Genomic DNA, 17,568 nt, shown 5'->3' with positions numbered 1-17,568 from the left:
TTTTCCGAGGTCTCCTTCCGCAAATCAACGTAGTTCTCATGGCTTGCGATAAAAAAAATCTGGCATTTTAATGCATCGACAATTACACTGATGATGTACTATATTTGAGTTGATCTCCATATAAAATTGTTACAGGATTGTTATCAAAAATGTGTGTCTGGTTGTAGGGCGTTTGAAATAGGACACCGCTGGTCTTTTAACGTTCTCGTACGCCGCGGAGGGATACTCTTTTGGAACCGACAATGTGGAGGCTGTTAAAATGTCTACTCGGAAGATGAAATGGTTACAATTGTAGCAACTAAAATAATCGCATGATATATCACAAGAGTTATGAATCTATTTGCAAACATTGTTTCATTTTCGTGACGTGGACTGTATAACGAACCAAGGGTTTGGTAGAACACACGATATCGTCGTTCGGTCTTCGTCTACAGTCCGGAGTACGGAGAGGGAATCTATCCCCAACTTTATGTTTTTCTCTCTACTCCAGGCGTTTATTTTTTCCCGTTGGATGCCACATAATTGAATAGAGGTTACTGAAAGGTAAATATACCTCATCACACGCCGTACATTTGTGAGTTATATTACGGTTTTGCAGGGGCATTGAGCAACTTTAGCAAATCATTTTGAGTTGTGTGAGTAGCACGGGCGGAGAAAGCGGGGTCTTGAGTTTTGTCCGGCCTGGGCAACGGGAGCGAGCGTGCAGCAGTTAGGCAGTACTTGCAGCCTTGTGGGAAAATACTTCTTTGTTCACTTTGCGCAACATTGTAAAGTTTAAAAGTAACCTAACATGCCCGTTCGAACGGCAAAATTCTCGCAGTGATACTATTGCATTGTCTGTATTAATATTTTATTGAATAACGAGCCACATTTTTTTTTCGAAGGTTCAAAACTTTTGTTAAATATTTAGAGAAACTTCGTGGTGCAGAGGAAAGTTGCGCCCAGAAATGCACGCTTGTCTCAAATGTATGGGTCAAATAGGTTGTTTGGTGTTGTACGTCTTATGTGTATTATGAAGTAAATGTTCAAATTTCTCTCAATTCCTAATATGTGCTCAATATTTTCCACTGTTTATTTCACATTTGGCAGGAAATTCCCCCCCCCCCCACGCTGAACCCCTTGAACATAAAAAAAAAAGAAGACATATGTGAAAATATTTTACGCACGGTTCTGAAATTCTTCGATTTTTCATCATAGGTCTGTTGAATTTGATACCCAAAGAGAGCGACGTTTACTCCTTTGTTCTAGCCTTCATCACAAACTTTGCCAGCGCCTGACTCTTTGTTTTAAGTGTATTCGAAGCTACTTAACAACCGGTTTCTCACCCATCTAAAAAGCACGAATTTGACGAAATAGTCTGTGTTGACATAACGCGTTCGTTGTTATGGTAAAACCTGCACTCTGGGGATTCCGTCACAATCCGCAGAAAACTATTTACATTCTCCGAAGTCGAGGGCCAGAAGATTTGGGAATGGGACATCCAGAGAAATGTCAGGCAACTGTTAATTCTGTTGCAACTTGACTTTCTGAACCCATCAACGAGATCATAATACATTCATCTTCAATAGAAATTCATGCTTCAGTGTGCTCCATATACTATAGTCATGTCCCTTAAAAACATAATGATTGTTATTCTAAGGGACAGATCGACATTTTACTGGAGGGGAAGGGCTGGTCCAGCTCAAGGTGTCATAATTTTTTGTTGTTGTTGCCCCTCCCAATGTCAAAAATATTTTCACATTGCTGTCCCTTTTGTACAGTGAATTTGACCCCCCCCCCCCCCCCCCCCCCCCCAAATAAGCATTAACTCAAAATAATGTTTACAACCAAAATGTACAATTACTAGTAAACCTGTGTTTATAAACGTGGATATCGACTTTGCCACTTTTGTGGCGCAGTCGCTACCACACAGGGCTACGGGCCAGAAGGTTGGGGGTTCACAGGCGGGCTCACTCTCTCTGCCTGTTTCATTAAACTACGATCAGAGCAGGCTGTAGAAAATGATCAGCTATGAAGATTTCAGAATATGTTGATGTAATATTTCTAATTATGTTTTCCACCAACAGGTTTCTGTGCCAATGCACCACACAACCAATAAACAAAGCATACAGACATCGGGCGCTTCAACATTATGGTTTGGTTTTTCAACATCCCAGTAAATAGATTGTCATTCTCGACAAACAGAAAATACATCCATCCTTGTAGGCTTACTCAGTATAGAAGTCTTGGCTTGACAAGTTCTGAATGTCATTAAACATGTTGGAGTTTTGTAACCAATATCTCTTTCTATTCATCAATTGGCCACTGCACAGTTTGGATTGATTTCAAAGATTTTTTTCAAGTGACCGGGATTGCACAATAAGTCAGACTTATTTTAATTGTGGTCCCAATATTTTTTTTTTTACATGAATACAATTACAGAGATGAATAAAACATTATGCTCAACCTCCAGATGAGTATGAGGGGGGAGTTGAAGTACAATTCCTACAAGCTTGTTTGTCTGGTAGCTTATTGTTTAGATGCTTGCGGCTGCTGGTGAACCATGATGTGCAGCATAATCAAAGTGACACTGGACTAGTGCACTAGCTAGGTTTCCATCCAATTGGCGACAGGTTCTTCATAAAAACAATGTGCTGTTATAGGAAATTTGGCACCGGACGGCAAGACGGGGAATATTTTAATTTACTGGACATTTGAAAAATGTACCAGACATCCATATGCTTTCAGTTCTGACCTGGCACAGCCAGCGCCATCAATAAACAAGGGATATTGGCCAAATGAGCCACATTAATGTGTCCTTAACAGCCTATAACACATTTCCAAAAACACTATTACTTGTATTTCAATGTGTATCATTTGATTTATAGCCTACTTTCCTAAAACAATTATTGTCCACTTCACCTTTCGGCTGCAGAGATTTGAGTAGTAAATGTATCAGGGCATTGCATGCGTGGGCTTAGGTGTCCGCTGTATTATATGAGCTGGAGAGTGAATGTAAACCAGGGAAAAAATGCACTGCCCTCCCCTATTTTGGACCACCCCCCCCCCCCCCCCACCCCCACCCACTACATTTTGATCTGTCCCTAGAAGGGTACTTATACCCTATTTGTGATAACATTGCCAACAGTTAAACATTTTATAAGGAGCCCAAACTGAGTTTTGTATGTGGCCCCTCATGTTCTTTGCACCTCACTGTGTGTTGGCCCTTGGCCATGAGTTGCTGCCTGCCTGAGGGAAGGCACACATTGGTCACTCATTCTTGCTCTTGATATGTCTGAAATCTATCAATCCATTCACACACAACCAGAACCCAGTGCTTGTCAACGCCTGAGCTGTTCATAACTTCGATGATGGTGTAGGTTGATTATGGAACACAGATTTGGTAGCCTAAACCTTAAGTTACTACAGGGTGAATCCTCAACAAACCAGGACAAAAGCAGAGCAGTGGCCATTAGGACTCTAATAGTAATAAATATGATACTTCTAACATTTAACTAAATGGGGACAGTAGGTTTTTAAAAATGAAATAAAAAACAGTTGGCCGCATCCTGATGTCCACTACAGAGGACATATATTAACACGCTCTTATTTAATATAAAAATATTACACTGCTCTGAAAACTCAACAAACGGTTCCTGAGATATTTACTTATGAGAAACCATTTCAATATCAAACTCACAAAAAATATAATTACACAATTGTGCACATTTACATCAAATGTGCCAATTGTGATGGTAGCCATTTTGAAGAACCATATTATTTGTTTTATCAGGGTGACACCCCAACACGTTATATTGTAGTCCTCTGTAGCTCAGTTGATAGAGCATGACGTTTGTAACATCAGGATAGTGGGTTCGATCCCTGGGACTACCCATAGGCTAAATAAAAATTCATGCATGACTAAGTCACTTTGGATAAAAGTCACTGCTAAATGGTGTTTATTATTATATTAAAAGCTCAATGTCATCTCAAAGGTACAGCAGAACCTAACGCAGCGGCATGTATGGCCTTAGAGTTACGGACCAAAAACACATGTCCCATAAGAGATGACAAAAATGAATGGCAGGGTCTCAGAAGGTTGTTACATTTGGACCTTTCCCAGGTCTCTAAGACTCCATAATGGTTCCTCTATAAGTGCTACAAGGCACAAGTTAGTGTCGTATGAAGCTTTGCTACACTTGCTCTGAAATATGAGTTGTATATTGATTTCAATAATTTTCTTACATTCATTTATGAATATGGACAAATATGCATATAGAAAAACATAGTTGCTTTATTTGGTATATTTTCCTAATATATTGTTGAACATAATATACTCTACAGGCATATCAAAGTTCCAGAGTGAGGTCTCTGCCAGTTTTCAAGTAACTGCCCATTTTATACAGAGAAATTGGCATAGTAGGCAATGTAACCAATCACAGCCCTCCTTTTACCTGCATCATTGCACATTCTGCAAATCACCAGCAGAGGGCAACCATTTTGAATCCATTTTCACATTCACCCTGTTGGTAATGCTTACAAACTGGATCATAATGCTAAAAGTAGCAGAGATCCCACTCTGGGACTTTGATATTCCCATCAAGTATATTATGTAACATTTGCCAAATCAAAAATAGTGTTTTCAATATTCATGTTTATTTTTCAATATTCTGAAAATTGTTATTTTAAATCAAAATACAACTCATATTACAGAGCAAGCGGTCAAGCTTCATATGACACTGTTTGCTTTGTAGAACTTGCAGATAAAGGAGGTAAGGCCAAGATGTCATGGACATGCCAACTGATTATGTATTTCTCAATTGTTCTATTAGATACATGTCAGATGTCAATCTTTGGATTAATTGTTGTATAGATCCCCCAAATCATAGTTTTTGATCTCTATATTGATGTCTTGTCACATTTACCCTGGAAACTCTGTCTGAAGTTTATGAGAAGGCACTTCAGACCTATGTTGTGTTCATCAGGTACAAACAGGAAAAGGTTGTGAAACAGAAAATAACTAGGTTTGTTTTTTCCCCTAAGTATCTGGGGTTACTGGTGTGGCATTTCATACCAAATGTAATAGCCTTTGATGCTGTGGCTTGTTGGTGAGAAATTATCTTCCAACTGGTTAGTTTCTGAGGTTGCCAAGGCAGCCAGCAGGCAGGACAAAGTCAACTATTGGCCTTGTAGTGTAATCAGAAGTTGTACTCCACTTAGTGTGTCTGATGTGGGCTAGGACAGGGAAAAACTCAGATTTTAATGTAACACTAGATTTGGATTAAGGCTCTCAACCTGTATTGCCCAATGATTGAAGCAGTGCTGTAGAAGCTCATCTCAGAGTGTAAGTTTGTCCGTTTCTGTACCTCAAAAGGAATTCCTGTTTTATAGATTGAGCTATGTAGCACAAATCTGCAGGCCACAATCTTAAATGAATGGGAAATATTTACAGCGTCTAATTCAATAACGGGAGGATAACCCTGGTAGCAGTGAAATAATTAGCAGGCTAGATAACCAAGTGGGACAACCACATAGCTATCTTAACCTTAGTGCATTCATCTTAGGTTAACCTAACTGTTAGTTGCTTTGGATAGGGGCGTCTGCTTTATGACTAAAATGTAAATGCTATATTTGTGCCATGTTATCTACTTCGAGACCATTGAATGATGTGTGTGTCATCACGATGACTCAATGCTGATGATATTTACATCATGATGTAATGAGTTACTCTGCTCTATGCATTTAATGTGGCCGACTGGGTTTCAAACAGACCAGATACACCTTCGCGTAAAGACCGTTTTAGCCCACTGGGCTAAAGCCTATTTATGGGAGCACCTTGTTTGCTCAGGGAGAACTTGAGTCTTCAGTTCTCAGAGAAGGTCTCTTATCACAACACCTCCTACATGCTCTCCCAAATGTGAAGTGATGTTCTGCCAAGGGACATTGTAATGTGGTGTATCCATTTCAAATAGAGGTCTAACCAACCACACAGTAAAACAAGTGGTTGCAATCAAGTTAATTGTTTGTAAAGAGGAATATTGATGTCGGTATAGGCAATCTTTTGGGGGTGGATTTGAATCATGAAGCAGAAAATGTACCCTTTACACAGGAATCAATCGAGTAGGATTTGACTTCACACTTTTGTCACACTGAGATTCTTGTCTTCTGTCCATTTCAACTATTTGTACCTTAATCCAGACTTGACAAAATGACAGTCCTCTCCCCTCTCCCTAGTCAGTTGCTGAGACTGTGAGGGACTAAGGAACAGCAGCAGAGAATGGCTACAGTGGGGACAGACAAGGAGCTCAGCGACCTGCTGGATTTCAGCGCGGTAAGAGATCTTGGCTGTCAACAGCCCTACATTATCTTTGAATATCTTAGACCATAATGCTAGAATCTTTGTTCAGAACACTTCAAGAAAGTAATAGGTTGTTTGTAGTCAAATATACGTCATCTCTTATGAAGGGATGAGCAGCAATAACTGAATTGCTGCAACCTATGCTTTTTATTGTATCAACAAGACAGTGTTTCTCTACACACATCAAGATAGACATGACGAAGATCCGTTTGAATCTTGTTACTATAAAGAAACGAAAGTTGTGGAACACGAGTGCATGGGCTTTGTTGTATTATTTGCGATAATGGGTTGGTACATAAGTGGAAGAATAGCATGGTATCAATCAGTCTGTGTTGTCATTGGGCAGTTGTTGTGAGTCACTCGCATCAATGAGTCAGCCCAAGCTTGGCATGTTTAGATTGCTTCCCACAGTTGACAGCTGCTGGAGTCTGTTGTAACTGAGAATGACTAAATCCTTCTATCGGATAGGTTAAATTGGCACCTAGCACCAAACAATGTAACATCAGAGGTGTAGTATAAGTTATTATATCTGGGTGGTTAGAGCCCTGAATGCTGATTGGCTGAAAGCCATGGTATATCAGACCGCATACCACAGGTATGACAAAACATGTATTTTTACAGCTCTATTTACGTTGGTAACCAGTTTATAATATCAATAAGGCACCTTGTGGGTTTGTCATATATGGCCAATATACCACGGCTAAGACACTCCATGTTGCGTTGTGCATAAGAACAGGCCTTAGCCATGGTGTATTGGCCATATACCACACCCCCTTGTGCCATATTGGTTAAATGTACTTTGTCTATTAATTAAGTAAGCAGCTTGGGTTCCTGTAGTCTATGAAGGTGACTACTAATGATGAAGTGTTTAGCCACAGGGTAGACATTTCCAAAAGCATATATACCAAAAGGAGACTTCTGCTATTTTAAAAATATTTTTTAAGACTTCGGTGCAGTTTTTTTTTCTGGTTGAATGTTTTTGACCCCGTGTCTCTGGTTGAATGTTTTTGACCCCGTGTCTCTGGTTGAATGTTTTTGACCCCGTGTCTCTGGTTGAATGTTTTTGACCCCGTGTCTCTGGTTGAATGTTTTTGACCCCGTGTCTCTGGTTGAATGTTTTTGACCCACTGTCTCTGGTTGAATGTTTTTGACCCACTGTCTCTGGTTGAATGTTTTTGACCCACTGTCTCTGGTTGAATGTTTTTGACCCACTGTCTCTGGTTGAATGTTTTTGACCCACTGTCTCTGGTTGAATGTTTTTGACCCACTGTCTCTGGTTGAATGTTTTTGACCCACTGTCTCTGGTTGAATGTTTTTGACCCACTGTCTCTGGTTGAATGTTTTTGACCCCGTGTCTCTGGTTGAATGTTTTTGACCCCGTGTCTCTGGTTGAATGTTTTTGACCCCGTGTCTCTGGTTGAATGTTTTTGACCCACTGTCTCTGGTTGAATGTTTTTGACCCACTGTCTCTGGTTGAATGTTTTTGACCCACTGTCTCTGGTTGAATGTTTTTGACCCACTGTCTCTGGTTGAATGTTTTTGACCCACTGTCTCTGGTTTTATGTTTTTGACCCACTGTCTCTGGTTGAATGTTTTTGTCTCTGGTTGAATGTTTGAATGTTTTTGACCCTGTGTCTGTCTACGTTTCAGATGTTTGCACCTCCGGTGTTGAATGGGAAGAACAGGCCCACCACTCTAGCCAGCAGCCAGTTCGGAGGCACTGGTAAGACTAGCCCTTTGGTTTTAATACAAAAATAAAGTCAATATGCACAGACGGTTCTGCGGCTCCCATTTTAAATGGTCCCAGTAACGGGATGGGTGCATCAACAAGTTATTGTGCTTCTTCTTGAGCCACTCCTTTGTTGCCTTGGCCGTGTGTTTTGGGTCATTGTCATGCTGGAATACCCATCCACAACCCATTTTTAAAAAACAAAGCCGAGGGATGGTACAAACATTTAATCATTTCAGTCAAAATGGTCTTCAGGTGACATCGGTGATCGTACAACAGCATTGTTCTTCATATGTAACCAATATGATCAAAATTGGTCAACGTCTACCTTTCCTCTACTTATCCCTGGGGCGGCAGGGTAGCCTAATGGTTAGAGCGTTGGACTAGTAACCGGAAGTTCAAACCCCCGAGCACACAAGGTACAAATCTGTCATTCTGCCCCTGAACAGGCAGTTAACCCACTGTTCCTAGGCCATCATTGAAATTAAGAATTTGTTCTTAACTGACTTGCCTAGTTAAATAAAGGTAAAATAAAAAAAATAATCTAATTCATTCATTTTTTAAACTGGTACTGGGCTACCTTCAGGTGAGGCGTGTGGGCGTTCTATAGCAGAACAACCAACATGTTTGTGAGAGACTCACCTTTCCATAGAGGGGTCATAATAGTTTGTTCGCCAAACCGTTCAGACAGCAGATCGGCGGTACCGACTCGGGAGAGGTCACATGATGCTTGTGGGGGTCGCAGAGCAAAACAACCAACATGTACAATGCCTTCAGAATGTATTCACACCCCTTGGCTTTTTTCTAATTTGTTGTTACGAGGTGGGAGATCGATTGAATTGTCTTTGTTCTTTTTTGTGTGTCAATGATCTACACAATACACTGTCAAAGTAGAAGAAAAATTCCAACATTTGTAAAAATGTATGAAAATAAAACGTATCTTGATTATTCAACCTACTGAGACATGTTAGAATCACCTTTTTCAGAGTCTTTCTGGGTAAATCTCTAAGAGCTTTGCACACCTGGATTGCACAATATTCTTTGAAAAATTCTTCAAGCTCTGTCAAGTTGGTTGATCATTGCTAGACAGTAGCCTGAGCGATTGACCTATATTTAGTTGTATTATTTTGGTTATTGAAATGCACTACTCGACTGAGGGACATTACATGTCTGTGTGGGGTACAGAGGGGTATGGGGGTAGTCATTCAAGTCATGTTAAACACCATTGTACACAGTGAGTCCATGCAGTTAATTTGACTTGTTAAGCAAATGTTCACTCCTGAATTTATTTAGGCTTGCCATAACAAAGGGCTTGAATAGTTTTTGATTCAGGACTTCATGTTTACACTTTTTATGAATATTTTTTAAATTCACTTTGACACTATGGTCTATAATGTGTAGATCGGTGACACAGTCTCCATTTAATAAATGTTCAGGCTGTCATAAAATAAAATGTGAACACTTTCAGTAGGTGCTGTTCACGAGAGTCTCACCAATCCATAAAGGGCTCGTAATAGTTTGAAGGCCAAACCGTTCCACGCTACAGACGTTTTTGTGAGAAGACTATTTCCGTGATGTCTCGTGGTCTGACAAACACCGCTGTAGCTCCTCCACCTTTCACCAAAGATGCGGAAGGCCGACAGCGGTGGATTTGGTGGATTGAGACTTAGCCCATGTCTGCATGTCTATCTTAAACGGACATTTTTTTATGGGGATTTTAATTATGCTAATTTGACTTCTGTGGGGCTGCGGAAATTGATTTGAGGGTTATTAAAGGAACAGCATGACAGTGATAGGCTATTACAGGCCCAACTACACTTTCTCTTATTCCTTCCTAGAACCCTCTCACTGTCCCACCTCTGACCCCTCCATCCCCCCTACTGCCCTCGTGGGGAGTGCTGTCTGGAGTCAAATCCCAGTAGCTGTATCAATACTCCAAATATGCTAAAATGGCATGCTGTCCTTCATTACCAGTGAGGGTTCAAAGGATTGGATAGTATTCCACCATATTGCTTCCACCTGTCTCGTCCTGCTAGATCATTGATCATAAAGGAAAGTTAATGAGGGAAAGAAGCTAGTTAAAACAGACTGAACCAGCCCCCCCCTTCCCCCTCCAGGTGTCCCCCCCTCCCTCACCTTCTCAGCTGCTGCCTCTCCATCATGCTCTACTGAGGGTGTAAAGACCGGCGGGGTGATGGGAATGACCCTATTCACCCCCCCACCTCTCAACCGGTGGAAGAGAAACTATTTCTGTTTCTTTGCTCCTCCTCACCTCCAATCAACCACCATCCCTCGATAGGCCCCATCTCCTCTTGTTGACAACCATCCAAAGATCAGCACAAGAACCATGCTCCACATCCAACTACTGTCCTCTCTCGGTCTCAAACCACCTTCCTTCAACCCTCTTTCCCCAATCACTTGCCCTCATCCTCTCTCCTCCACCACCTTCATTCACCCTCCTCGAACCTCTGAACCGTTGCTGTAGGTCCTTTCAGCTCCTAACTGAAAAGAAACAGGATATTGAAGTAGCAGAAATAAGATGAAAAGGACGGGCAGGGTTGAGGCCAGGGACCCAAACTACAGCTTGAGTGCCACTTAGATCTTATTTTGTAGCAACAAAAGGTGCACGTTTACAAAAGGTCCTTACTGTTCTCAATCCAACGGCTGCTCCTGGCATTGTTTTGCAGCCCTCAGCCCAGGTCTCCACAATGCTCATTAGAGGCCCAGACAAAGGGCCTTGGCTGCTGAGAGAGAACTGGATAGGCAGGCAACATATGTGGCCCAGTGTATGATTTCACCCAGGAACCCCCCAGCCCCTTCACCCCACCCATATTTTCACAATGAGAATGATGAGGCTTTCTGAGGGAAGGTTCTGGATCTCTCTGCCATACCTTCTCCTTGGTACCATTAGTTAGTATCTTCTCTGCATTGCCTTTTTATATAGATTTTGATTTAGATGAGCTGTTTTTCTCTGGTGTTCGGGCTCATCCCTGTCGGGTGTAAAATGGCTGTTTTTCTCTGGTGTTCGGGCTCATCCCTGTCGGGTGTAAAATGGCTGTTTTTCTCTGGTGCTCGGGCTCATCCCTGTCGGGTGTAAAATGGCTGTTTTTCTCTGGTGTTCGGGCTCATCCCTGTCGGGTGTAAAATGGCTGTTTTTCTCTGGTGTTCGGGCTCATCCCTGTCGGGTGTAAAATGGCTGTTTTTCTCTGGTGTTCGGGCTCATCCCTGTCGGGTGTAAAATGGCTGTTTTTCTCTGGTGCTCGGGCTCATCCCTGTCGGGTGTAAAATGGCTGTTTTTCTCTGGTGCTCGGGCTCATCCCTGTCGGGTGTAAAATGGCTGTTTTTCTCTGGTGCTCGGGCTCATCCCTGTCGGGTGTAAAATGGCTGTTTTTCTCTGGTGCTCGGGCTCATCCCTGTCGGGTGTAAAATGGCTGTTTTTCTCTGGTGCTCGGGCTCATCCCTGTCGGGTGTAAAATGGCTGTTTTTCTCTGGTGCTCGGGCTCATCCCTGTCGGGTGTAAAATGGCTGTTTTTCTCTGGTGCTCGGGCTCATCCCTGTCGGGTGTAAAATGGCTGTTTTTCTCTGGTGCTCGGGCTCATCCCTGTCGGGTGTAAAATGGCTGTTTTTCTCTGGTGCTCGGGCTCATCCCTGTCGGGTGTAAAATGGCTGTTTTTCTCTGGTGCTCGGGCTCATCCCTGTCGGGTGTAAAATGGCTGTTTTTCTCTGGTGCTCGGGCTCATCCCTGTCGGGTGTAAAATGGCTGTTTTTCTCTGGTGCTCGGGCTCATCCCTGTCGGGTGTAAAATGGCTGTTTTTCTCTGGTGCTCGGGCTCGTCCCTGTCGGGTGTAAAATGGCTGTTTTTCTCTGGTGTTCGGGCTCATCCCTGTCGGGTGTAAAATGGCTGTTTTTCTCTGGTGCTCGGGCTCATCCCTGTCGGGTGTAAAATGGCTGTTTTTCTCTGGTGCTCGGGCTCATCCCTGTCGGGTGTAAAATGGCTGTTTTTCTCTGGTGCTCGGGCTCATCCCTGTCGGGTGTAAAATGGCTGCCATGTATTGTCAAGGACTCATGGATTAGGATGAATTTACCCTGGCCCTGGATACTGGGCTAAGGTCTTTTTTGGGGGAGGGGTAAACTGATCATTGATCTGTGTCAAGGACAGACTTCTACCCATAGGAACTGTCATGCATCCCTGGTTCTCTCTGACATTAGGTGGGTATGTGCGATTCCCTTGAGGTGCCACCTAACTTCCAACCAAGTTTCATTTACTGGCAACCAGAAACTGAGAATCTGAACTGGTATTTTTAAACCCTGGCTTTGGCTAAATGCAGAAGAGCAGAGTGTGTTTTGCATGAACTTTTTGTTCTTTAGGAAGTTTCCTTCATGTGAATGGAAATGGAATTGGTCATTTAGTAACTCGATCAGATTTGCATACGAATTGGATTCCTTGTGTGGTCTAGAGGCATACTATGTCTGACTGCTCAAACCACAGAGCTTTAAACGTAACATACATTGTCCAGAATATAGAGGCTTTCCAGTTGCGTTGAGCCTGCTACTAAGGTCAGCATTTTCTGAAGGATTTAGCCTAATGCTTGTAGCTTCTAACTTCAATCATTTCAAAAATATCTTCAATATTAAAGTAGCATGCCTAATCATGTTGAAGTTTAATGTCAAATTGGTGTTTTAATAATGTCCTCTCGGCATCTTAACACCGGCTCGTATGAATCATTTGAGACGCATCACACACCATACTGTTGCATTTCCATTCTAGACATTCCTTAAATCACAATCGCGCTCCTTAATACTTATTAGTCATTTTGCCTTGTCTGGGTGACTCACATTTCTGTCATACAGAAGAAAGAAGAAAGTGTAGACAGACAGTACACCTCTAAGTGTGTACATGTGTCTGCATGTTCCCTGTGTTTTAGTCCTGTAGCCTCAGAGCCAGTGACTCAGACTGACTGCTCCGTTTCCACTATCTCTTCCTGTGTTAATTATAGACCAGCCTCAGTCTCTTAAAGGGGTGGTGAGGCCCGGGTTTAAAGGGAAGGCTCGCTATAGTGAACGTGTCTGTCCTGACTCAACCCTCTCGCTCTCTGAGACATTCACTGACGTACGCACGCACGCACACAAGTTTCCCTGCCCGGCAAACCCCATAAAAGTGGTTAAGGTGTAAAGTCCTTGCCTCACGTATGTTAGGGTTGTTCTAGTCAGCAATGGCTCTGCAACATAGTAGAGAAACCACTGTCAACATTATTGGTTAATTTGTCATACTTTGAGTCCATAAAATGTGGAGTTCAATATGGGGTCCTTTCTTCTAACAATTTCTATGGATGTGTGAAACCAGGGATTTGTGGACAGGAGCTCTGTTGTTTTCTCTGTTGTAGTAGTGTCTTATATCAGGCTGTCATGGCAACGACTTGTAGGAGGCAGCCATTTGAAGTTTGAGCAATACAGAGGAGTCTACTTAGATGAGCATGTCACTTATTCTCTCCTTCATCTACTAATCAGCAGCTCTGTTAATTAGAAGGAAAATGTGGAATAAAAAAATGTGAATTTGTAATGAATATGCATGAAAGCTATTTTGATGTTTTACTTCAGTTTCTCACTTGCGCTCTCCCTCTCAATGTGAGCCATTTGTGTGGTGTGAAACAGTCTTCATATTTGTATCTCCCTGGTTAAAATGAACTTTCCCTCCATACCTTTTTTTAATACAGTTCAAATCCCTGGACAACCATAAAAATACCTTGCAATACGAGTCGTGATGCTACTTACAACTTAACCCAGAAGGTCTAGGAGAGCACTTCCTTCACTGCATTCCAAACCCCCTCTCCATTCCCTCCTTACTTCCAGTTCTCCCTTCCCTCCCCAGGAGAATCCGTGAATAGCCCGGGGCCAGGGGTTCTAGGTACCTGCAGAGCTCTCCTTTATCCCCATGGTGTCAGTTCAGATCTGGATCTCCCCTCCTTTGCCCTTGTCAGTCTTCCTAAAGAGCAGTAAGGGATACCCACCGTGTTCATTTCCTACCCCAGCGGCTATGCTAAGTCTTCCACATTCTTCAGATGACTCCATTTTAGGCGCCCATTCATACTGTTGACTTGAGGGGAATGTGGATTGTGTGGCTTGTGAAGATGGCATCTGAGGTCCGGCCTGGTTTAGCAGGAGGAGGAGACCACACCAAGACGTCCTCATAATGTTTGTCTTGGCAGCCCTCGACAGGGTTATGGAGATGGTTACCCTCAAGTTTAACGCATCTTGTGGATATCTAGACTGTGGTCTGTACAAGTAGTCAGAAGGTGATTTTTAGGCTAGCTGTTTAGCACATGCCAAAAGGTACAAATGCTAAGCTGTGACAAAGTAAAAAAAAATAAAAAATCTATATATTTATTATTAGATTACATTTAAATGTGGGTGAATAACAAACATTTGGAACACCTTCATAATATTGAGTTGCACCCCCTCCCCCTTTGCCCCCAGAACAGCCTCAATTCGTCCTTGATACACACAGGAAACTGTTGAGCGTGAAACCCAGCAGCGTTGCTGTTCTTGACACATCTATGTGCCTGGCACCTACCACCATACCCTGTTCAAGGACACTTAATTATTTTGTCTTGCACATTCCACCTCTGAATGGCACACACACAATCCATGTCTCAATTGTCTCGAAGCCTAAAAATCCTTTAACCTGTTTTCTCCCCTTCATCTACACTGATTGAAGTGGATTTAATAAGTGACATCAATAAGGGATCATAGATTTGACTTGGATTCACCTGGGCAGTCTAACATGGAAAGAACCAGTGTTAATGTTTTTTTACACTCAGTGATGGGGGGGTGGATTGATAGTTGCATATCGGGATATTATATTTGATTGTATTTCTAGTTGGCTGTACCTGCTGTACTTGCACCAAAACTTCAGTGTGTGTCCTTCATAGCTTGTTGTTCATCTTTTATAAATAGGGAGCCAATATGTTTTCAGCACTTATTTCCATGACTGATCAAAACTGTTTTTCTCGTGGCTCTCTAATCCCTGTGCAGCAGGCATGTGGTGAGAAATATGTTTGGAACATCAAATTTCAAATATCACATTATTGAATCACACTACATATAGAATCGTGAGAATCCTAATATGACTAGGACTCCTTGCTGTCCCCAGTCTACCTGGCCATGCTGCTGCTCCAGTTTCAACTTCCACCTGACTGTGCTGCTGCTCTAGTTTCAACTGTTCTGCCTTATTATTATTCGACCATGCTGGTCATTTATGAACATTGAACATCTTGACCATGTTCTGTTATAATCTCCACCCGGCACAGCCAGAAGAGGACTGGCCACCCCACATAGCCTGGTTCCTCTCTAGGTTTCTTCCTAGGTATTGGCCTTTCTAGGGAGTTTTTCCTAGCCACCGTGCTTCTCCACCTGCATTGCTTGCTGTTTGGGGTTTTAGGCTGGGTTTCTGTACAGCACTTTGAGATATCAGCTGATGTACGAAGGGCTATATAAATAAATTTGATTTGAAATAAATTTGATTAATACATATCGTATCGGCACCTGCGTTTGGTGATATCGTGAGGTCCCTGGTGAACTATCCCTTCAGTTGGCACCTTTGCGATCTCCCTGGGAAATGACAAGGAGAAACACTTGTCATTTTCAGCAGAGGAAGGGACTGGTCCTTGTGTGCTGTTTTATGTCTCTGCTGTGTACATTTCCTCACTACTGATTGACATGGAGAGTGACATCACGTTGAGGCAACAAGCCCCTCGTCTCCTCCATCTGCCATTCCGCTGGCATCTCTCCTATAGATCAGTTGTCACGGTGATGTAGCAGCTCACTCCACTCTGGACCATCATTCTCCTCGATGGCTGATCGTCGTCTTCCTACCCGCTCGCCTCCGCCTCTCTGTTTTTTTAATTAGACAACAAAACAAAAAAATATGAATATTCATAGAGCAGCGCCTCATTAATATGCACTATTATGCAGATCAGCCCACAATTAAGCCACAGTTTCCCCCCAGAGATGCTGGGTAGTGGTAAGAGAGGAGGATGGAGGGAGAGAATTGCTGCTTCACCAATTTTTAAAACACACTTCCTACTTTCCCCTTTTTTCAATGCTAATCATTTGACCAGGGACAACATGGCTACATGACTTGTGTCCCTTCTGTTAATGTGTAGCCCTTAGTCTGTTGTCATGCAAAGAGGGTGTAAGGGGATGGGGATATTAACTGCTACTGCGTTGCTGTGGAAAAATGTAAAGGAGTGAAGTGGGAGAATGACAAATGTTGAGGATGATTGTAGGAGCCTCATGCTTGGTGTTAATTATTCAAACTTCCTACAGCTCTTAGCCCCACTAACATGCTGACCACACTGCTCCTGTCACAAAATAAATGTACACACAAACTCTGCAAAAAAAAATGTGCTGTTTTTATTTTCAACTGCGTTTTATTTTCAGCAACTTAACATGTGTAAATATTTGTATGAACATAACATTCAACAACTGAGACATGAACTGAACAAGTGCCACAGACATGTGACTAACAGAAATCGAATAATGTATCCTTGACCAAAGGGGGGGTCAAAATCAAAAGTAAGTCAGTATCTGGTGTGGCCACCAGCTGCATTAAGTACTGCAGTACATCTCCTCATGGACTGCACCAGATTTGCCAGTTCTTGCTGTGAGATGTTTCCCCACTCTTCCACCAAGGCACCTGCAAGTTCCCGGACATTTCTGGGGGGGAATGGCCCTACCCCTCACCCGCCGATCCAACAGGTCCCAGACGTGCTCAATAGGATTGAGATCCGGGCTCTTCACTGGCCATGGCAGAACACTGACATACCGGTCTTGCAGGAAATCACGCACAGAACGAGCAGTATGGCTGGTGGCATTGTCATGTTGGAGGGTCATGTCAGGATGAGCCTGCAGGAAGGGTACCACATGAGGGAGGAGGATGTCTTCCCTGTAACGCACAGCGTTGAGATTGCCTGCGATGACAACAAGCTCAGTCCGATGACGCTGTGACACACCGCACCAGACCACCTTCAAATCGATCCCGCTCCAGAGTACAGGCCTCCGTGTAACACCCATTCCTTCGACGATAAATGCGAATCTGACCATCACTCCTGGTGAGACAAAACCGCAACTCGTCAGTGAAGAGCACTTTTTGCCCATAGGTGACGTTGTTGCTGGTGATGTTTGGTGAGGACCTGCCTTTACAACAGGCCTCATCTTCACACTGATGAGCAGGGAACCTGGGCATCTTCCTTTTGGTGTCTTTCAGAGTCAGTAGAAAGGCCTCTTTTTAGTGTACTAAGTTTTCATAACTGTGACCTTTAATTGCACAGGTGCATGTTCATTAATTGTTTATGGTTCATTGAATAAGCATGGAAAACGGTGTTTAAACCCTTTACCATGAAGATCTGTGAAGTTATTTGGATTTTTACAAATCATCTTTGAAAGACAGTTAACGTGTTTTTCAAGCATTGCACCCACACTGCTCACATGTGTCTGCATAGTC

At 42.7% G+C, this 17,568-nt stretch overlaps 1 protein-coding gene across 6 annotated transcripts in view; it reads left to right on the top strand.

Annotated features, from left to right (window-relative positions):
- The first annotated feature begins 154 nt into the window (after nucleotides 1–154).
- tcf3a (transcription factor 3a) overlaps nucleotides 155–17,568 on the top strand; it is a 38,806-nt gene continuing 21,392 nt past the window's right edge. For 2 of the 6 annotated variants that reach the window (XM_020467034.2, XM_020467038.2), the window contains exons 1-3: nucleotides 206–543; nucleotides 6,214–6,310; nucleotides 7,988–8,060. In XM_020467034.2, the coding sequence (XP_020322623.1) occupies nucleotides 6,257–6,310; nucleotides 7,988–8,060 (127 nt within the window). In that variant the 5' untranslated portion in view covers nucleotides 206–543; nucleotides 6,214–6,256. Of the gene's footprint in view, nucleotides 544–2,066; nucleotides 2,135–6,213; nucleotides 6,311–7,987; nucleotides 8,061–17,568 lie in introns of all 6 variants that reach the window. The other 4 variants (XM_031809729.1, XM_020467035.2, XM_020467036.2 and 1 more) reach the window with 4 other exon arrangements.

The sequence above is a fragment of the Oncorhynchus kisutch genome, linkage group LG30 (genome assembly GCF_002021735.2).
Source record: "Oncorhynchus kisutch isolate 150728-3 linkage group LG30, Okis_V2, whole genome shotgun sequence".
Classification (NCBI taxonomy): domain Eukaryota; kingdom Metazoa; phylum Chordata; class Actinopteri; order Salmoniformes; family Salmonidae; genus Oncorhynchus; species Oncorhynchus kisutch.
The sequence above is the reverse complement of the archived record's forward strand: the minus strand, read 5'-3'. Positions and strand labels throughout refer to the sequence as shown.